This window comes from Triticum aestivum, chromosome 5A, assembly GCF_018294505.1.
Source record: "Triticum aestivum cultivar Chinese Spring chromosome 5A, IWGSC CS RefSeq v2.1, whole genome shotgun sequence".
NCBI classification, from domain to species: Eukaryota; Viridiplantae; Streptophyta; class Magnoliopsida; order Poales; family Poaceae; genus Triticum; species Triticum aestivum.
Window position 1 is genome coordinate 69,317,947 of NC_057806.1, and position 17,159 is coordinate 69,335,105.

General features: G+C 47.6%; 2 protein-coding genes across 5 annotated transcripts; one reads left to right on the forward strand and one right to left on the reverse strand.

Annotated features, from left to right (window-relative positions):
- Positions 1-5,365: 5,365 nt before the first annotated feature.
- On the forward strand, positions 5,366-7,840 carry LOC123102350 (octanoyltransferase LIP2p2, chloroplastic). Its single transcript, XM_044523662.1, has 4 exons — positions 5,366-5,729; positions 6,022-6,298; positions 6,582-6,732; positions 6,821-7,840. The coding sequence occupies exons 1-4, from the start codon at positions 5,551-5,553 to the stop codon at positions 7,102-7,104; spliced, it is 891 nt and encodes a 296-aa protein (XP_044379597.1). The 5' UTR covers positions 5,366-5,550; the 3' UTR covers positions 7,105-7,840.
- On the reverse strand, positions 7,110-15,753 carry LOC123102349 (wall-associated receptor kinase-like 14). 4 transcript variants are annotated; one of them, XM_044523660.1, is made up of 4 exons: positions 14,818-15,753; positions 9,676-9,717; positions 7,378-9,353; positions 7,110-7,291 (listed from the first exon to the last, which is right to left on the reverse strand). In XM_044523660.1, the coding sequence occupies exons 1-3, from the start codon at positions 15,644-15,646 to the stop codon at positions 8,119-8,121; spliced, it is 2,106 nt and encodes a 701-aa protein (XP_044379595.1). In that variant the 5' UTR covers positions 15,647-15,753; the 3' UTR covers positions 7,110-7,291; positions 7,378-8,118. The 4 variants fall into 4 exon arrangements, with proteins under 4 accessions (XP_044379595.1, XP_044379596.1, XP_044379593.1 ...); XM_044523661.1 differs by having other exon boundaries at positions 7,378-9,350; positions 14,818-15,752; XM_044523658.1 differs by lacking the exon at positions 14,818-15,753 and adding an exon at positions 12,196-13,349.
- Positions 15,754-17,159: the final 1,406 nt, after the last annotated feature.

Genomic DNA, 17,159 nt, shown 5'->3' on the forward strand with positions numbered 1-17,159 from the left:
AACGAACGTACGGACGAACGTCCGCAAAGTAACTAAACCGAGAAAAACTGGCGAACCGATCTAAAAAAACAAACTAGGGTTTCTAAAAAAACATGATCGTTTTTTTTAAACCGAACGGCGGCGAGGCTTATACCTCCAGCGAGGCGGGGCGGCTCCGGTGAGGCGGGGCTGCGGCGGCGGGGTGTGCGGGAGGCGGCGGTGGCGCTGCAGAGGCGGCGGTGGCGCTGCAGAGGCGGCGGCACGGCGCGGCAAAGGCCACGGTGGCGGGGTGCACTGGTGGCGGCGGGGTTGGTGGTGTGGGGGGTCCGGTGGTGGGTATTTAAAGAAGGGGGGCTCCTTGGGGAAGGGGCAAGCGGCGCGGGAGACGGAGTCCCGGCCGGCCTCGGCGTCGGGCGGCGGCGGCGCTCGTGCGGTCTCCTGGAGGGAGACGGCGGCGCGGGCTAGCGGGCCGGCTCGGCTGGGCTTCGGCCCAGTCGGTCGCTGAGATATTTTTTTAAAATAATTTCTTCGGAACTTAAATAAATCCTAGAAAATAAAATAAAAAACTAAAAATGTCAAAACAAATTTTTACCATCTAAATAAAATACTTAGAATAAGATAAACATTTTCTTGGCCCTAAAATGCCACTTTGAAAAACCTGCAATTTTTCTAATTCAAATAAAAGAGCAATAAACTCTGGATAAAATCAAATATTTGATTTTAATATTTTTCCTCCAATATTTTATTTATTTTGGAGAAGTCATATTATATCCTCTCATATATTTTAATATGAAATATTTTTGGAGAGAAAAATAATTAAAACCAAAATCCTCGTTTCAATATTTGATAAAATTCAAATATGAAAACAAAGAAATCCCCAACTCTCTCCGAGGGTCCTTGAGTTGCTTAGGTTTTCAAGGATTGAGAAGTGAAATGCAATAACATATGATATGCCTGAATGATCTATGTATAACATTCTAAATTGAAAATTTGGGATGTTACAATGTGTATGCCACACCATATTGGTGCCGAGCATTGTCTTCTCAACCAATCTCTCACAAAAACCCATCTAGGTTTACACACCAAACCGCCTCCCCTGTCCTATTTTGATTGACAAGCGGAATTTTTTTAACATAAAATCTAGCTAGTTTGGACTTTTATTTTGCAAGCTCTTAGTATTCACATATAAAGGTTTGTGGTTCTTCGCACAATTGGATTTTCAGTTGCAGAACTCTACACATTTCTTTATTGAAATACAAATTAAAATATTACTACATAATAGTAAAAACACGCTGAAAAACAATTTAATAACATATGCTTAGGTTTTGTAAAACGACTATTTCAATTTTTGGGTGCCACAACAATATCAAATATAGTTATCTAAAACAACAAATAACAACACTCTATTATGTAATTCAGGCCGTAGAGTTTTGATTCCGTGGCGCAACTCATGAACATGACCCATTCTTTTCACGGATGTCGGCTCATGGATTTGTCATTTGTAGACATCCTTTCACATACATCTGATGTCACCTCCAGTTTCTCCAAATTTCGCAGTCTGATTATACCTTCCTAAAGTTTTTCTATGTTGCAAGAAAGTCTTCTTATGCTCGTGAGCTCATTGAGCTTCAGGATGAACAATAAAAAAATCTGATTTCTTTTAGGTAAACTTTGACAAATGATTTGAGTGTTTGAAACTTTTCATCACAAAATGATATTCGTGGAAGCCATGGCAAAAAACACAAAATCAACACTCCAAAATACTTTCAAAAATAGCCTTTTTAGCATCATTGTTTTTTCTTTGCCAACACTTCGACCAATGTCATTTTGTGATAAAACTATGCAAGAACACAAAGAAATAGTCAAAGTTGCCACAGTAAAATTCAGATTTCTTCGAATTTCCTTACAATTTTTCAGGCACTATTATTCATAAGAGAGCATTTGAGCTCGGGATTAGATACTCTGCACTAGATTGCATTGCTTCTCTCTTCTTAGGGTTGCCCTTCTTTCTTGCTTGCTATGGGATCCACCGCGTCAATTCACTAGCGTGTTCTATTCAACAAATACTTTTACGTATCTCGTCCTATCGAATTGCTACATCAACATTATTGAGTCTTTGAAACATTTTTATTTTCTTTTTTTGAAAAGGAGGTTGACCCCCCCCCCCCCTCTGCGTCAATAGATGCACACAATCATCTTATTAAATTATTCAACAAAGGCCTAGCAAAGACATACATCAAACAATCTGAAGTTACCACTGACACCTACAAACTTCATAATACGGAATGCCACCACGCCCCACTATTAGTAGATGCACACAACCAATTTTTGAGTCTTTGAAACCTAACATTATCGCCAGTTGTTGGTGGGCATTCTTAGTATTAATCCATCATCAATTTGTCTTGCGAGGAGGAATTTCCTCTCGGCGGTTTGGCGACCTGCTGTCCCATCTTATATTGGTTTTCCTCGCTTGTTGCCACACAAAAAAACGGGTGAGAGAGAAAGAAAAGATGATTGTAGAGAATGGATTGACAAGGTTTTTTTTTACCACGAGCACAAGAATTCAACCAAATGAATATTAAAGTACGAAAGGCATTGTTCTAGAGCTATAATGATCTTCATTGAAATAGAAAAGGTGTATTTACAGATAAAGAAGAAAAACAACAACCCAATTAATATGGCCGATGGATCCTCTATATAAGTGTGATTTTATTCTAATGGATTTATGTAGACTTGTAAATCCACTTTAAAACTAGGTTTAGCTCCCACTCAATAGTTTTCACTCACTTCACAATTTTGCCTCTAACCCGTTAGTAACTTAGTTATGATTTTCCCTCAACAGTTTTAACTCTCTTCTCAATTTTGCCTGTAAACCTTTATTGACTCTTATTATTTTTCCCTTCAACGTCGTTTCATCTATGATTTTTTTAAACACCATTTACAACATAGATGCACACACGTGCCCGCACACGCATAAACACCTACTAAAATTTGAGTGATTTTATTTCTCATGGGCTGAGGGTACCACCGCCTTCGTAACCATACAACCACTGATTGATTCTCACTTATGATTTTTTTCATAGACTTGTAAAATGTATATCCACTTTGCTTTTACTTTGTATTGATGTATACCACTATTGTTATAGAACTCAATCACTTGAAAATGCTATGAGAATACCTTTCGAAACATAGTAGGGCATTTTGGTGACCGGGCTCCATTTAGCCCTTTATTTAAAAAAATAAAAATTTCAAACTTATCGGTTCCAAAAAAACTGAAAATAGCAAGTATACAAGGATGGAACATATATATGTATGAAAATTCGGGATGAAATACCTTGAAATGCGGCCTGTACAAAAAGACAAAAATTCCGAACTTTGAGGATGAACAGTATCATGTGTTGAAAAGTCTTGGAATTTTTTTTCATAGCCCTAGTTTTAACGTATTTTGTCCTAAAAATTTACACACATGTACATTATGTCTCTATATATATCTGTATTTTTTTCCAATTTTTAGAGATGTAACAAATATGAATTTTAAATTTATCGAAAGGAGGCCTCCACGAAGCTCGGCCTCCAAGAGCAATTCTCGTTCGAAATATCCCTGTAAAAAAACCTTTCAAAACAAGATGTGGGCGTGCGATTCCCCTGCCGCATCCCGATGACGGGCAGGCCTGCACGAGTTGCGTGTGAGTTTCAAAACAAGCAAACAAAACCTGCGCCACCTGCGCCACACGGCGCAGTTAATCCGCCCGGCGACGCATGCGCCGGTGGGACTCCAGGACCAGCCCTCCCGTCCTGAGCCGTCTGCTCGCCGGGCCCGCGGCGGCAGTTAGAGCTCCCCGATCTGGGGCTGTGCGCGTGAAAGCGGACGCGCGATGTGCGGGGCGGCGTTAATCGGGCTGTCGCGCAAAAGCGTGGGCCGGTAACGCCGACAGGCTGGACCGGGCCCCGGCCGTCCCTCCGTCGTCCGTCCCACGAAGAAGTGACGCGCGCGCGCCTGGCCCAGCCCCAGCCCCAGCTCAGTTTAGTTGGTGTCGTGCAGCCGCCATCAATTTCCTCACCTAGTCCTAGAAATCAATTATCTCTCTACTGATTTAGCTATGGCTTTAGCACGCAATAAATTAATTGTCTCTACTGATTGTATAGCTACGGTGAATCACCTGAAGGACGAGTACCTGGGGAGCTGGTTGAGGAGATAATAAAACGAGATGTCTTTTCTTTATCTTCAATGAAAGTGATCCATGAGGAGAGAGGTCTGAATGTAGAGGAGCATCTCCAATAGATATGATGCGTTTTACATCATCAAATTATTATTAGAGTAAAATATACATCACCAAAAAGTGGTATTTTTCATTACTAAAAATCTTCAACTTTAACGGATGATGTAAAATACATCACCAATAGCTAGTGCTTCAATAGGTGATGTAAAATACATCAGCCGCTCCACGGCCGGCAATGGGACAGGAGGTGGTGTGGGAGGAGGCACGGCAACAGCAGTTGCACACGAAGCAGCACCTATCGGCGACACCAACGAGGAAGCGACAACAGCAACCGCCGCAGTCACCTTCGTCTTCTTCGCTCGGGACGAAAATGCGGCGAGGTCGAGTGACGACTGCTTTGAGCCACCACCTCGTAGTTGGTCGCGGCTGCCTTCTTCCTTGCTGGCGGTTCCATTTCGGAGGCGGCGGCGGGGGGGAGGGGGGGGGGGGGGGACGAGGGGCTACAAATTGTTCGCGTCGATTTGGGAAATGCATGGCGGCGACAGCGAGACTGACAACATACACAGAGGCGGCCATCGCGAGGAAAATCAAAGCTGCTTTGGCGTCCGTTGGGTCAGAGAAGGCATGCATGGGACCGGCGGCGACGGGCGACGGAGGGGATGGTCAGGCGCGGCGTGGGAAGGTTCCTCGCGACTGCTCTGGTTTACTCGAGATTTACTCGGACAGCCGTTGCATCACCAAGTGATCTATTTTGCACTTAGAGAAAGCTTGAAGTAATTTTTTTTTACATCTATATTATCTGCGGAAGCATCGTTTTGGCCTTCATGCTGTGAAAGGCGGTTTTTTATAATATACATCATCTATTATCTATGGGAGATGCTCTTAACAAAGGCAGCGACAGGGCTAGATTAGCCGACATGTTTGGCTTACTATTACGCCAGAGATTGTTTTTATCCCTGAATTAATGAAAGTGTTTTCATTGCTATAAAAAGAACTAGTCCTAAAAATCATCTCTCTATAGAAAAAAACTAGTAAAAAGCAGTCAATTCCTTTTTTCGCGAGAAAAAAAAATCAATTCCTCACCAGGTAAAGTTTATGCGTGACAAGTACTACTATCAAACAGACTCTGTTAAATCAGTGTGATCTGAACGTCAAAAAATAAATAAAAAATCAGTGTGATCTCGGCGTTGCCGTTGGGCCGTGCGATTCGATTCGCGCCCATCCAATCCAGGCAGGCCGGCCGGCCAGGTTTCCTCCTCCTCGGCGACTCCGCCGCGCGCCGGCGCACAAGTCCAGCCCTCGCGGACTCGGTTCCGCTCCAGCCAGAGTCGAGAGCACGGTTCCTGCAGCCATGGCGGTCTCCGCCCCGTTCTGCCACGGCGTCCCGCCCTTCACGGCCGCAGCCAGGGGCTCCTCCGCGCGCTCCCGAGGGGGAAGGCTGGGCCTCGTCGAAGGCTGCTGCTCCGGCCGTATCGCCGCCGCGGCGACCGACGCGGCCCCAGTCACCGGTGCCGCTCGCGTTGGCAGGAGGTACTCTCGAATCTCGACTCGCGAATTTTAATTGCTGCGATTATAGTTTTATTCAGAGGCCGTGCCAACAATTTAAATCAGTCTCAGCTACGAAGAGATACGTCAGTGACTAGTAGTAATTTGAAGTAACTAAAGCTTATTCATCATGATGAATTTACAGGCTAGGTAGCTCCAAATAATTTGTGTAATCATAGGCTTGCCGTCTGCATTACCACCTGAACTGAAGCTGTGAGCACTGCTGTAGCATGTCAGCCTTTTTGTCGTGGCGAATGACATTCTTTGTATTCAACAGGTGTGAGCTCTTTGATCTCCATCGGCAGATAGTTCCTTATGTTGATTCGTGGGGTTGGCAGAAGTCCATTGTTGAGAGGAGGAAAGCGTTGGTAGGCATCGACACCGACACAGATGAAGATCACTCGGACACCTTAATCGCATTGCAACATCCACCAGTTTATACATTGGGCAACGGCAACGATGAGAAGTACCTCAATTTCAATATAGAAGATTCTCCTATTGAGATTCATCGTATTGATCGTGCTGGGCAGGTGACATATCATGGTCCTGGACAGGTATTTGCTAGTTATATTAGCTGTATTGTGGGTCTGAAACTGTATCCAATTTTATTTTCTGCTTCAAGGTAGTTAAATCTTAAGTAACCTAAGCTTCAAAGGGAAGTAAATAATGAACAAATAAGGTTTTCAATAACCTTTTTGGTTAGATCAACCTGTGAAAATTCTCAAATAAGAACAAACTTGCTGACTTTTGAAATATTGAACACAAAATCTCAGTTATTCATGTTTTTTTGTAGCTTAACACTATATTTTCTTACAGTCAATTCTTTTGCTTGCTTAGCTTGTTCTGTACCCGATTATCAATTTGCGGTATCAGAAGAAGGATCTTGTCTGGTACCAAAGGTCACTTGAAGATGTGATCATTCGTGCCCTTCAGTCTGCATTCTCTATTAAGGCATCAAGAATAGAAGGCCTCACCGGTGTCTGGGTTGGTATGTTACTGTCCTTTTGGATACTGCAAAGTGTTTTATCATGTTATCACGTATCTTTCTTAACTTGTACACTCTGTTTCCTCTCCAGGTGAGCAGAAAGTTGCAGCTATTGGAATTATGTGCACACGATGGATAGTATATCATGGTCTAGCGCTAAATGTCACAACTGACCTAACCCCTTTTCAACACATTGTTCCCTGCGGCATAAAGGGCCGCAGTGTTGGGAGCATCAAGCAGATATTACAGATGGCTTCCAACGGTAGAGAACTTAACGATGCAGAACTAATGGATACAGCTTATGAATCATTGATTAAAGAGTTTGCTGAGTTTTTCCAACTCTCTCTGGAACCTAGCCCTGATTTGCATCTTTAGCTAGATAAGACAATCAATCAACTGCAGAATGTTTTATTATACCATCAAAAGTGACTTCAGCGAAGAAGCCAGAAACAAATACAGAGCAGATAGCAGAGGCAAGCTTTTATTCAAAACTGCAGTCTCCTTCAGTCCAGTAGTTGCAAAACTAGTGATCCTTGTGCAAGAACTCAAGCTTTTCCTCCACCTGCAAGCACAGCCCGGGAAGCATTCTCAGTAAATCTGTCTTGCGATCCTGGACAGATGAAAAAGATTCAAGCAAAAGCACGTCACCTTCTTTGGTGTTCGAGGACGACCCTTCCGTGTCAACACCCGGCCACGCCTTGCAGGTGCAGTGCTTTCCTTTCTCGATGTCTTCGTAGACGGACGCGACATGCTTGCCGCACCCCTTCCAGGTGATCTTGCCGCATTTGTCGCACTCCACCTTGTAGCACATCCTGTATTCTTCTTCTTCTTCAGATGAATCGCTGAGCCCCTGTTGGCAAGTGCAGTGTGCTGTTCTGGGCTAGCTAGTGTGCCTCTTTCGCTCTCCATGGGTTCAGCATTTATAGGAACAACAAAAGTGTGGATAAGCTCTATGTGGCCCGGCGCGGTTGGTGGAGGAAACGAAGTCCGGATAAGTTGTGCGATTCTGTAGCTTGTAAAACTGTTGGGTATTCCCAATGCTGCGGCGAATATGATTCACTTGTAAAAGTATTGCTGGGTATTTCCAATGCTGCGGCGAATATGGTTCGGATGGGAACAACTCTGTCTGTGCTCTTGTGCTGATCTTGTTGCGATGATGATCAAACCAAAGTTTGTGCTCTTGTGGCAATCTTGTCGCGTTGGTCAAACCTAAGTTGCTGATTTCTATGGTGCTGTTTCCCCTTCGAACCTGTGAGTTGTTCTTGTGCTGGTAATACATGTGTGCGACTGTACAGGTACAACAATCTTCACCATGGAAAACTTCACCCCCAAAAATTGTTTTTAAGTTACATTTTCATCTATGTTGGGTGCACGTGGGATATAACTTGGCTATGGAAAGCGTGGCATGGAGCCGTTGGTCGATTGCGAGCTCCGGTCGCTGACCCAAACCTCCTGCACCGACACCGGCGACCGGGCTTTCTTTGCCGTGGTGGTGTCTGGTCCATTGAGTCCCACGTCGGCGACGAGGTCCGTCATGCCGGAGTCTGGGGCGGCGTCCCTGATCCGGCACAGCTCGGCGGCCACCTCGCTCATGGACGGCCGGACGTCCTTGTCGAACGCCAGGCACTGGAAGGCGAGCTCGCTGACGTGCCGGACCGACTCCATGACCCACTCCTCGCCGTGGCGGAGGAGCGCCGGGTCGACGATCTCCTCGACTCTCCCCTTGCCGATCCGGTCGAGCGCGAGGCATGCCAGGTTGACCTCGTTGGCCGGCCGGGCGAAGTCGACGACCTTCATGGCGGTGATGAGCTCGAGCAGCACGACGCCGAAGCTGTAGACGTCGCTCTTGTCGGAGAGGTGGAAGCTCTGGTGGTACTCCGGGTCGACGTACCCCGGCGTGCCCTGCGGCGCGGTGGAGACGTGCGAGCGCGACGCGTCCTCGGCGCCCCGGGCGGCGCGGGAGAGGCCGAAGTCGGCGAGCTTGGCGCGGAGGTCAGCGCCGAGGAGGATGTTGCCGGACTTGACGTCGCGGTGGAAGATGGGCGGGCGCGCGGCGTGCAGGTACGCGATGGCGGCCGCCGTGCCCGCCGCGACGCCGAGCCGCGCGCGCCACGGCAGCGTGGAGTCGCCGTCGCCGTTGCCGTGGAGGTGGTGGGAGAGGGTGCCGTTGGGCACGAGCTCGTAGACGAGGATCTGCTCGCCGCGGTCGAGGCAGCAGCCGAGGAGGCGGACCAGGTTGGGGTGGCTGAGCGAGGAGATGAGCCTGATCTCGTTGAGGAGCAGCGCCACCGCCCTGCCGCCGCCGTCGTCGTGGTCGTCGAGGCGGCACCGGAGGCGCTTGATGGCCACGAGCGCCGTCGAGTTCGCCGGGAGCCGGCCGACGTAGACCGTGCCGTAGGCGCCCGTGCCGAGGCGGTGCGTGTCGGAGAAGGAGTTGGTCGCGCGCGCCACCTCGTTGTACGAGTACACCGGCACGCCGCTCGACGTCGCCGCCTCCGACAGCAGCCGCATCGCCGCGAGCCGGCTTGAGCCCTGCCGCCCCTTGCCGACAGAGCGCCGGCGTCGTGCCCAGCATAGCAGCAGGAGCACGCCGGCCGCCGCCGCCACGCCCACCACCACACCTGCTGTTCACATACATCGTCAGCGACAGCCCAAGTTACTGAAGTTAGTATCTTAATTTTATTCAGAAATGCACTTCTCTAGTTGTGAATGAGATTCTTGTCTTGGTCAAGCTAAGCAGTAGAATTCTTCGAACCAAATTCAACATTTCCTTTCCCATTTCCCCTTTCAGCTTTTCTAACTGTTTCTAGTTAGCCAGGTCAGCAGTCAAGCATGCAGGGAGGCGTTTCCACAGATGGAACCAACGGCCTTGACCAGACGCGTCTTGACCCAACGCTCTTACACGGCGCCGTGTACGTAGTTAGTCAGGTCAGGAAACATTTTTACCTGCAGCGATGAAAGCCACGTTCTTCTTGAAACCCCGCTTAGCTGCACAGGAAAAACAAAAAGCGTTGCATCAGTATGTAGCTATCATCATTTATATTCTGGGCCAGAAGAGTTCGGATCCAGCCATTTTTTGCCTTAGGCGATTCCTGTTTGTCATAATCATGTCAACATCTTTGAAAGTCTCATGTTCAAAGCTCTGCACAAGGTCTACACATGTGAAATCAGAGAGATGGCGGGCCCAGGCACTCCATTATGTCTACTTTTGTGACACTAAATTGCTATTGTTGGATTTCATTTTTTTTGTAACTTTGTTGCTGTAACTACTGACAAAATATCCCAGTGTCAAAATACACCTTATATATCCCGACAGTGCTAGTGCTAACGTTTTCCTGAGGCTGGTCACAATGGGCAAGAACATAAGCTAGTAACTTATACACTTCCCTAGACTATGTTACTACCTCCATAGTGGGTAGGAACATCTATGTAGTGTCATGCAAAGATGTATTTATTAGGTTATAGACTCATTGTTTCTTGGAGTGTGTGATGTTCCGGTAACTTAGCTAGTTACCACAAACACCTCTCTCTTCATTAAATATGTGCCACATAAGCAAAGTTGTATTGGAGTGTGTGATGTTACTCCTAAGTTCCTCCCCATTGTGACCAGCCTGAGTCTTCAAATATCAAATTTCCCCCCGAATTAACTCCTAGTAGTATTAATGTTGTCTAGACAAAAGTTATATTGTACTCCATCTGTTCCAAAATACTTGAAATTTTAGGTTTATTCTAAGTCAAAAAATTGAAGTTTAACCAATTTTATGAAAAAATATACCAGCATCTACAACACTAAATTAGCTTCAACCTAACATATATTTTCATTTATTTTATGTTGTAGATTTTTTTATTAGAAAGTTATTTCGACAACTCAAGAAATTTTATTTGGTTATGATCCAAAGAGTGAAAAGAAAGGTTTAATAAGACATGAGAAAAAAGAGTAAAACCATACTTTCTGTTTGCATAACATCAGGACAAAACTAAAGCTTAAACTATTTTGAAACGGAGGGAGTACGCAAGTATAAGAGAAGAGTGTTCATTTTGACCGATCACCCCCCCCCCCCTCTCTCTCTCTCTCTCCCCACCCCGTTGAAACACTACTAGGTCTAAAATTGCACATTTCCTAATTGGTGCATTTTAGTGAAAATGCTAGGCAACTTTTGGTTCATAGATTATGGGCATGTTTGGATTATAACTATCTTTATTATGTATTGCCACATTATTTTGACACGCTTGCCTTACTTGTATTGCTTAAATTCTTGGTCACACTTTGGCTTGCTTTAGAAAATCTTGTCACAATTTTTGTATCTATGACACGTGAAGCTTAATGCTCATTAAAACAATTCTTACCTTAGTTGTGGCTAGAATCAAACACACACTTAACTTTGTCAAACTTGTCTAAGTTGAGTTGTGGCAACCTATGGTCTGGAGTCAAACACCCCCTACATAACAATGGTCATGTACGTGATGATGGCAATTTTCTTAAGATTTACAAAAGAAATTCAAAGAAGAGATTAGGGCATCTTCAATGTCGATCCTTAAACCACCCGCAATCATCTGGACCGCGCGGTCCGGACGTGTTAGCCATCCATCACGGGTATGTATTGGTCTGGACGTGATTTCTCCCGCAAAGTGGAGATAAAGCCCGAGGCCCACTAAATCTCCCCTCTCAGTCCCATCCGCTTCCACTCCGCCCATTCTTACCCTTGCATGCAGTAGAGGGGGAGATCATAAATTTTGCTTCTTCTTACTTAACTTGTTTAAATAATTCCTTCACTCAATCTTGGTCTACACATCATGTAGCCCGCATGTGCTACCATGATGTACCACAGGACAGATTGACGACCATTTACATACACACACTGTTGGATGAAGCTGAAGGGTTAGTATGTTCTCGCATAAAAAAGGCAGTATGTGTGGGATGACATGATCCATTGATGAAAAACTTGTTGGACATCGAGTTAATCTCATCGAATTTGAGACATTGTTGTAGTAGACTTAATTTACATGCTATGTATGGATGATTTATGCTATTTTCTATTCGAATTTTGATAAATATCAAATTGTTTGAATGAATTCGTCCGGTTAGTTAAAAAATTGTTTGAAATGCATGCGTTTAACATTAGATAGCGTCTTTGATATCAGTGTTTATGGACTGACCATCTATAATGCTGAAGCGAATTTATGGGTCAGCGTTGGATATGCCCAGACAACCCGCAAAAAATGCGTTGTCCTTTTAAGAAAGTGGAGTAGCCGTCTAGTTTGAGTTGCCGTGTGAACTAGTGAGATTGGATTATGTCGCGCAGGATAGACCGCAGGCACGACTTGTGGGTGCAGCTGACGTGGCGCGCAGAGGCACCGGGGCCCACCCAGTAACAGAGCCCGAGATACATCGTGGCCTGATCCGTGTGGCCTTGAGTATATCGGAAATTTTTGGAAGCATTCACAGGTACGAAGTCAAAGACTCACCGAGGTAGCATCCGTCGCCGGCCAAGAAGCCGTCGCCCTCCATCCCCGCCACGCACCCGCACCGGTGCCCCGTCTCCCCGCTAGGCGTTCGTACGTCGGTGCACGACGCGTTCGCCGCGCAACGCTCGCCCCCGCCGGCGCCGCACGTCCCGTTGAGCCACCAGCCGAGCTCGGCCACGCCGAACTCCAGCGTAGCCGTCCCCTCCGCCGTGACCACGAACACCGTGGAGGTCAGCACGTCGCCGCACTTTCGCTTCTCGACCTTCTCCCACAGCAGAAACTGGCCACGCACCGCCGCGGTGGAGTTTGGCGGGGGGGAAGCGACGCACGCCACCGCGGCGGGCGAGGTGTCGTTGCCGAGGCCGGCGCACTGCGCCGTGCGGAGCAGCCTGGACATGACGTCCACGGGCACGCTGCATCCGCTGCCCGCCGACGCGTTGACCCCGCTGCAGCCGCCGCGGAGGAAAAGGCCCGTGCGAGACGACACGCCGTAGTTGCCCCCGGAGAGCGCCCTCCGGGCCTCGGGGACGCTGCGGCTGCACGACGGCGAGAGGCCGACAACGACGGTGGAGGTGGTGGAGTTGAAGGATATCACGCGGTACGTGGTGCCGTTCTCTCCTATGTATGGGAGGGTCGCCGTGGATACGCTGGCGTCGCAGGACAGCCGGATGGGGCAGCCGGGGGAGAAGCCAAAAGGGTAAGGGACGGTGGTGGTGCCGCACCGGCGGCTGCACTGGCTACCGCCGCCGGAAGCTGCGGCGGCGGAGCAGCTGGTTTCATGGGGGAGCAAGACGGCAAGGAGCAGGACGACAAGACGGCGCATCTCGTAGAGATTGTAGACCAACTTGAGCTTGCAATTTAGGGAGAGAGAGAGATTTTGGTAGGTGCAGTTGCTTGCTTGAATGGGTTGTAGGTGAGCTCGACTAGTCGGGACAAACTGGTCAAGGGGAACAGTCATGAATATTGTTAGTAACATTTTCTTCATATCTTTTTCAAAATTATTTAGAGTCGATTCTCTTTTGACTATTATTATCACTAGCACGCCATGTAGTGGGCCCTGCATCAGTAGCACAAAGTTGATTTTCAACTATTTAGTGTGGCACATAAATGAGCTTGAATTTATAGTACTCCCCCGTAAAGAAATATAAAAGCGTTTAGGCTGGTTGTAATGGGGAGTATTATATACTAGTATCATGCATATTTTTTTTTTGAACTTGTATCATGCATATGATACTAGTGTATGATACTACCTTCCTAATGCGTGGTATCATATATTAGTATCATGTAGCATTTTATTTATTGTCATGCATGACACATACTAGTCTAGCATTTATTATGATACAGTATTATGATATGATACTCAACTCTCTCTTTCTTCATTTAATTCTATGACACATCATCAAATTTGCCTATTTTGCATGCATGATACTAGCTATGATACTCCCATTACAACTAGCCTTAGATCACTAAAGGAGTACTCCCTCCATAAATTAATATAAAAGCGTTTAGAATACTAAAGTAGTGATCTAAACACTCTTATATTAGTTTACAGAGGGAGTACATCTTTTGACTCTGTCGTGGGCTCCATGCAAATATTTTTGTATTCCCGTCTATTAACCAAAATTTCATAATAGAGACTGGAAAAAAAATATCAAAAATCGTTTTCAGAAGTAGACGTATTTGCCAGCTGAAATCTATCATATGGTGGACGATTAGTGTTGATTAATTTGAATTTGAGTAGTTTGCATATTTTCATGACGTCCTTTCTAGAATTCCCTAAAAGATAAAAGCCTCCTTCAAATCACATTTTCTTTTCGAAATCATTAAAAATCTATCCGTCTCTAGTTTCAAAAAAATAAAAAATAAAAAAATCTGTTCGTCGAACGCATTAACTGCTGTCGGATTTTCAGCATGGACCTTAACGCAAAGTTAGCTTCACGTCAGCTCTTGGCATCGTTCGTTGGGAAGTGAGAACCGAACGAATGGGTTTTCTTCCTTCTCCTCACCGATAGCCGTCACTCCCCTCTCACCTCAACCATTCTCTCATTTCCCCTTACCCTCCCGCGGCAACCAACCCAAGCTCTGCTCGGTGTTTTGCCGGTGAGATGGTGCGGTGGATCTCGGTTACTTCCCGGCGATTTTTCGTCAAATATTTGGTGTCGGGGAGGCAAAACGGGGCTCTAGATGGTGTAGATGGCCGGCGAGGTCCGGGACGCCACCCTGGTGGTAGCGGCATCAATGGCATGGTGTTGGCGACAGAGGTTATGGTGTTTGACGCAGTCGTCGTCGATGATTAATGGGAGGAGGCAGAGGCGGTGCAAACACACAATGTAAAATAATGCAATATCCGGTCTTAATCTGGTTTCAAACTTTTGTCCTAAATGCGATATTTATGAACAATTTGGATTTGAGTGGTTAAATTTGAGGGTTTAGTTACCTCGCCACTTTTTTTTAACTCGGCGTGTCTATATCGGTGCACGTTGGGTTAAGATTTGAGGAGAGATAAAAAAAAGATTTGAGGAGAAGTTTCGAAAAAAAATTGAGGAGAAATTTTAGGGGTCAAGATTTGAGGAGAAACTTTAGGGTGGTCTACCCACCAAGTCACAAGTGGTCATGACTCACCTAGGTAGTGGCATCCGTCGCCGGCCAAGAAGCCATCGCCGTTCATCCCCGCCTGGCATGCGCACCGGTGTCCTTTCTTCCCGCTCGGCGTGTCTACGTCGGTGCAAGTCGCGTTCGCCGCGCAAAGCTCGCCGCTGCCGGCGCACGTCCCATTGACCCACCAGCCCAGCTCCGCCACGCCGAACTCCAGCGACAGTACCGTGTCCGTGTCCCCATACAGCGCCGCCGTCAGCGCGTCGCCGCACCGAAAGGCCTCCACTTTCTCCCAGCTCAAGAACTGGTTGGGATAAGCGGACTTCAAGGCCGGTGCCGGCGCGGGCGCGGGCGCCGCCACCGCCGTGCTGTTCATCGGAGAAGAGGCAAAGCACGTCACGGAGGTGTCGTTGCCGACACACTGCGCTGTGCGGAGAAGCCTGGACATGACGCTCGCGGGCACGCTGCATTCGGCGCCCGACGCGTTGATCTCGCGGCAGCCGCCGCGGAGGAACAGACCGGTGTGGGACGAGACGCCGTAGTTGGCGCCGGAGAGCGCCTTCTTGGCGTCGGGGACGCTGCGAGTGCACGATGGCGGGAGGGAGACGACGATGGTCGAGGTGGTGGAGTTGAAAGAGTGGATGGTCGTGCCGCTGCGACCGAGGATCGGCGTGGATATGCTGGCGTCGCAGGACAGCGGGATGGGGCAGCCGGGGGAGAAGCCAAAAGGGTAAGGGACGGTGGTGCTGCCGCACCGGCGGCTGCACTGGATACCGCCGCCGGAAGCTGCGGCGGCGGAGCAGCTGTTTTCATGGGGGAGCAAGACAGTAAGGAGCAGGACGACGAGACGGCGCATCTCGTATGTACCTGGAGATTGTACTAGAGCTCACAAAATTTCAGGGAGAGAGGTAGAGAGAGATTTTGGTAGGTGATGCTGTTGCTTGTTTGAATGGGGTTGTAGGTGAGCTCGACTAGTCGGGACAAAATGGTCAAGCAGAACAGTCATGAGTACTGTTAACATTTTCTTCATATCTTCTTCAAAATTATTTAGAGTCGATTCTCTTTTGACTATTATTATCACTAGCACGCCATGTAGTGGGCCCTGTATCAGTAGCACAAAGTTGATTTTCAACTATTTAGTGTGGCACGCAAATGAGCTTGAATATACACATCTTTTGGCTCTGTCGTGGGCTCCATGCAAACATTTCCTTATTCCCACCCATTACCCAAAATTTCATAATAGAGACTGGAAAGAAAATATCGAAGATCATTTTCAGAAGCGACTTGTTAAAAAAATAATTCTAAAAGACTAAGGCCTTCTTTGGATCACATTTTTCTTTTCGGAATCCCTAATAATTTGGCTGTCGAACACGTTAACTGCCGTCGGATTTTCAACACGGATCTTGATGCAAAGTTAGCTTCACGTCAACTCTTGGCATCGTTCAATGGGAAGTTGGAAGCGAACGAATGGTTTTTTCCCTTCCCCTCACCGACAGCTGTCACTCCCCTCTCATCTCACCCATTCTCTCATTTCGCCTTATCCTTTCGTGGCGACCAACCCAAGCTCCCCTCGGCGATTTGTTGGTGAGATGGTGCGACGACAATGTGTGGTGTGCAGATCCCGGTAATTTCCCGATGATTATTCTTCAGATATTTGGTGCTGGGGGAGACGGAACGGGGCACCAGATGGTGTTGATAGTCGGAGAGATCCGGGACGCCGTCCTGGTGGTAGCGACGACGATGGCGTGACGTTGGCGGTCAGGGTGCAGGATGGCGGCGGAGCCTACATTGTTCGACGCCTTCGCCATCGATGATTTATAGGAGGAGGTGGAGGCGGTGCAAATGCGCGCTAGGCACAGAGGCGCTCCGCTCGGTCGCGCGCGTGGAGAGGAGCAGAGGTGTTTCCGCGGCTGCTGCGCAGGGAGGACCATGCAAATCCCTCGTTACCTCTCCTCCCTCCAGTCTCGGGTCAATTTTAGTGTTTGTTGTTGCTGCTCTACCGCTCTATTTGTCAGTTGTGCTGTGTGACTCCTTCATTTATAGATTTTCCCAAAGTTACCATGATTTCAATGAATTATGTCGGAAGTGGGGGCTCCGCAGACCCAAAGAAAGGTTCGAACTCTGGGGTGTGCATGGAGAACTTCGCTACGCCTCTGCTTGCCGCTCGCCGTCTCACATCGATGCTTCGCCGGGCCCAGGAGATAGAAGGGAAGGAACCGGACTCGGTGGTTTACCCATATTCGGTCCACCTTGCGGTGTAAAACCCTACTCCTGCTTTGTGATGGATTGCCTCGCGAGGAGGATGAGTATGAACTGGTACAAGGGATGAGCTGCCTCGCGAGGGCTTGGGGGATGAATGGATCGGATCC

Coding starts and splice junctions, on each gene's coding strand:
- LOC123102349 (XM_044523658.1), bottom strand. CDS start 13,258: ATGCAGGGCCCACTACATGGCGTGCTAGTGATAATAATAGTCAAAAGA. Junction 9,718..12,195: donor CGGCGACGGATGCTACCTCG/GTGAGTCTTTGA, acceptor TTTCCTGTGCAG/CTAAGCGGGGTTTCAAGAAG. Junction 9,354..9,675: donor CGTGGCTTTCATCGCTGCAG/GTAAAAATGTTT, acceptor GTATGTGAACAG/CAGGTGTGGTGGTGGGCGTG.
- LOC123102350 (XM_044523662.1), top strand. CDS start 5,551: ATGGCGGTCTCCGCCCCGTTCTGCCACGGCGTCCCGCCCTTCACGGCC. Junction 5,730..6,021: donor GCCGCTCGCGTTGGCAGGAG/GTACTCTCGAAT, acceptor TGTATTCAACAG/GTGTGAGCTCTTTGATCTCC. Junction 6,733..6,820: donor CCTCACCGGTGTCTGGGTTG/GTATGTTACTGT, acceptor TTTCCTCTCCAG/GTGAGCAGAAAGTTGCAGCT.